The sequence below is a fragment of the Propithecus coquereli genome, unplaced genomic scaffold (assembly GCF_000956105.1).
Source record: "Propithecus coquereli isolate 6110/MARCELLA unplaced genomic scaffold, Pcoq_1.0 Scaffold347, whole genome shotgun sequence".
NCBI lineage: Eukaryota > Metazoa > Chordata > Mammalia > Primates > Indriidae > Propithecus > Propithecus coquereli.
The window spans coordinates 417,263-420,788 of NW_012149141.1; the positions used below are offsets into that span (position 1 = coordinate 417,263).

A 3,526-nucleotide genomic window follows, 5' to 3' on the forward strand; every position below is an offset into this window, starting at 1 on the left:
ATTTTTAGTAGAGACGGGGTCTCGCTCTTGCTCAGGCTGGTTTCGAACTCCTGAGCTCAAACAATCCACCCGCCTCGGCCTCCCAGAGAGCTAGGATTACGGGGGTGAGCCACCATGTCCGGCCGACAATGAGATTTTTTATGATACGTGATGCAGGATTTGAATAATCACAATTGGCAACCAAGATCATAAAGAGAAACTGGTAAGGTTGCTGGTCTTTCACAAGAGGGCCTCAACCCTGGGACTCTTTCTTTAGAGGCCTCATATATCAAAATACTGAAAAAATAAACTTATTGAAGAATATGTAGACCTTCTGTCACTTGGGATCCAGCCACACCAATGCAGCATGATCCATAACTTTATAATCTTGGGGCTGACTCTGTTAAGGCACAGGAAATGTCATCTTCACATCTCCTATGTACTCAAACAAAAGGTGATTGCTACTAAATATCACAAAGATGTGTGGGTTGTGCTGCTAATGACATAGGAGATAGATGCTGCAATGGAATATAGGGAGGTTTTTGAGAGCTGGAAGAGCTTAGGTAAGAAATAAGACAAATTAACTCGTACAAACCCTTCTTTTAGATTGTAAGAACGCAATAGATTCTTGCATAAAGAAATATCATTTTCCACATATGCTGAATATCCACTTTCTTGATACTCTTGGTTTTCCAATTTATGATTCTGAAGATATCTGCAAATTAGCATGGCATTTGCAGCAATTGCATGCATATGGCAGCTGAGGAATATTTTGCAATATTAAATTATCCATATTACTCCTGAATGTGTATGTCAGTCTATTCTAGACATATCATGCACGAACTGTGTCACTGATGCTTTATATTGGCAACTAGGACACTGGAAGACACATTTGCCTGACATTGCAAATAGTATTATTTCTATAAATGTAAACAAGATCAGTTAATTAAAAGAAAATGTAAGACTTTATTACAATAATGTTTTGAGTTATAATTCATAATTATAATCAGTATCTTGACTTTAAATTTTAATAAATATTTCTGGATAATTAAGAAACGCACTTTTTTAAGACACTTAACAATGATTTTAAGTTTAATTTTTACTATTTAATTTGCATTTCTGATGAAATATTAATATATTAAAATGTAAGCAGATTGCATACTATTACATTTTATTTTTTAATCCTTTGGATTAATTTTGTCAATAGGATACAAAATAAGTAAAAATCATGATTATAGCAATTAATTAGTAATTTTTCTAAAATGAAGGCCAAAAAAGAATTTTTGTAATAAATATGTAATCATATAAGAATTATGTTCTTATTTTATTATTCATCCAAACATCACTATCTTAATAACAGAACACCCAGAATAGGACTTAATAATAAATTCAGTTGCCTTTGATATTTGTCAAACTATCAGTCATATGAGAAAGATACCTTTACACATATTTTTGATTTCGTATAATGAAGATATATTTGCTAAGGTAGGAGGATAGAATTAGTTTTAGTTAAACGTTTGCTAGATTAATTTATAACTTTTAAATATTTAGAGCTATTGTATGTGGTCTTCCATTTATTCTCTTGCCCCAAGCCCCATAAATATCAGGGTCATAACTGAGGGAAACAAGAAGTTTTTCCAAAGTCACAAATTGTGACATGTGTCCCTTGAGAAGTGACCATAACCACCCTCCAAAGGGACCGTTTACAGTACTGCCTCCTATTAATAGATTCATGCTCAGCAAAAACTTTTACTTAACATGAACAGTTCCATTTTTATAGCTAAAAAGTTGTGGACATTGATTCACTCTTCAATTAACCTTGACAAACTTAAAGGATTTGGGAGTTTGACGAACTTAGAACTCATTTCTGCACACGCCACCAATGAATCCAGTTCACATATCTGTCACTGATCTTGCAAGGCCTTGGGAGCTTCCTATGTTGCTGTCTTTCCCAGACCAAACTGAGTCTCTGTCCCTTTTCAGAACCCACTTCCTTCTTAATTTTCTACTCTGGACCTTTCTCTACCCTTAGCCTCCTCTACAACATCACAATTCTCTTGTTCTGTTTTCCATTCCTCCTGGGCTTGCTCTCTGCCTGGCATTAAGGTTTCCCCATGTCATGAGTGAGCTCATTAAATCTCTTGCCTTGGAGAGGAGCAAGGTGAGAGTAGCAGGGAGAGATAGAAGCTTCTCTTAGAGTGGAAATATGGTAGTTAACTCAAGATTCAGGGAAGTAAGTGCCCTGAGGCAAAAGGAGAACGTACCATGTATCAGCTTCTTTTGCTCCAAGATGAGGGTTGAGGGCAGAGATGTGGAGAATCCCATATGTGTACTTCCTTAAGATAAGTTACTGGAGTTGCTGTAATAAAGCAGTTGGTAATTACATAAGTGGCAGGATTATATATTGATTTGTGTTTCTTTTTGCTGGGGTTTTCCCTCCACTTATCCCAAGTAAGTAGCCAGAATCTATATTCCTTGCATTGGAGAATTTTGCTGGGCCCAGTAAGAAATGGCAGGAAGACGATTTTTTCTTTTATGAAAGCTTGAGCTCATGGAAAATACGTTAGGTATTTCTAGGAAGGGTAGGGAGAGGTAGCTGTATTTGAGGCTGGCAAGAATAGAAAGAGAAGGGTTTTTATTGTTGCTGTTGTTGTTGTTTTACTCCTAGACTGGGAAGTAGATGAAAGTAAGGAGACTTCATGAGCACTGGGGACTGTGCCCTGCCCTATGACAGTTTCTTATAGAAAGACCCAAAGCATTAAGGCCATGATTATCACATATGTTTAAGAAAGCAGGGATTCTCTAGCTTTGGGATTTTCATTCTTGTCTGTGTCCCCCAAACGTGACAACACAGTTGTTGATTTTCAGCAACCTTGTGGGTGTAGACAACGAGCACATCAGTAATAACCTGTGTGGACAAAAAAACCTGATGCCTTGGCACCAGATGAAGGTGCAGGGAGCTCTAGTAATGACTGGGACTGAGTTTCCTGCTAGTCCAGTAGAATGAGAGGTCATGGTTGGATGTAAGTTTTTTTCTAAACTCTTTAACTTTGGAATAATTTTAGATTTGCAGAAAATTTGCCAAGATAGTACAGAGCGTCCCTATATATGTACCTCATCCAATTTCCCCATTGTTACCATCTTACATTACCGTGGGACATTTGTCACAACTAAGAAACTGACAGTGCTACATTACTATTAACTAAATTCCAGACTTTATTCGGAATTCACCAGTTTTCTTCACTTATGTCCTCTTTCTGTTCCAGGATCCAATCCAGGGCACAACGTTGCATTCAGTTGTCATGTCTTCCCAACTCTTTGGGTCTGTGGTGGCTTCTCAGTCTTTCCTTGTTTTTCATGACCTTGACAGCTTTGATGAGTACTGACCAAGTATTTGTAAAAAGTTCCCCAATGTGGGTTTGTCTGATGCTTTTCTTACGATTAGACTGAGAATATGGATTTTTGGAACAAATACTATAATAGAGGTAAAGGTCTGAAAAAGGGCAAAGAAATGTTTTATGAGTTGTCTCTATAAAACCCTCCACCC

General features: G+C 37.2%; 1 protein-coding gene across 1 annotated transcript in view; it reads right to left on the bottom strand.

Moving 5' to 3' along the window:
* The window catches only part of LOC105815819 (GTPase RhebL1), a 4,048-nt gene extending 1,744 nt beyond the window's left edge, over positions 1–2,304 (bottom strand). Inside the window, exon 1 of the mRNA XM_012651074.1 lies at positions 2,244–2,304. Coding sequence (XP_012506528.1) covers positions 2,244–2,304 — 61 coding nt within the window. The remainder of the gene's footprint in view (positions 1–2,243) is intronic.
* Positions 2,305–3,526: the final 1,222 nt, after the last annotated feature.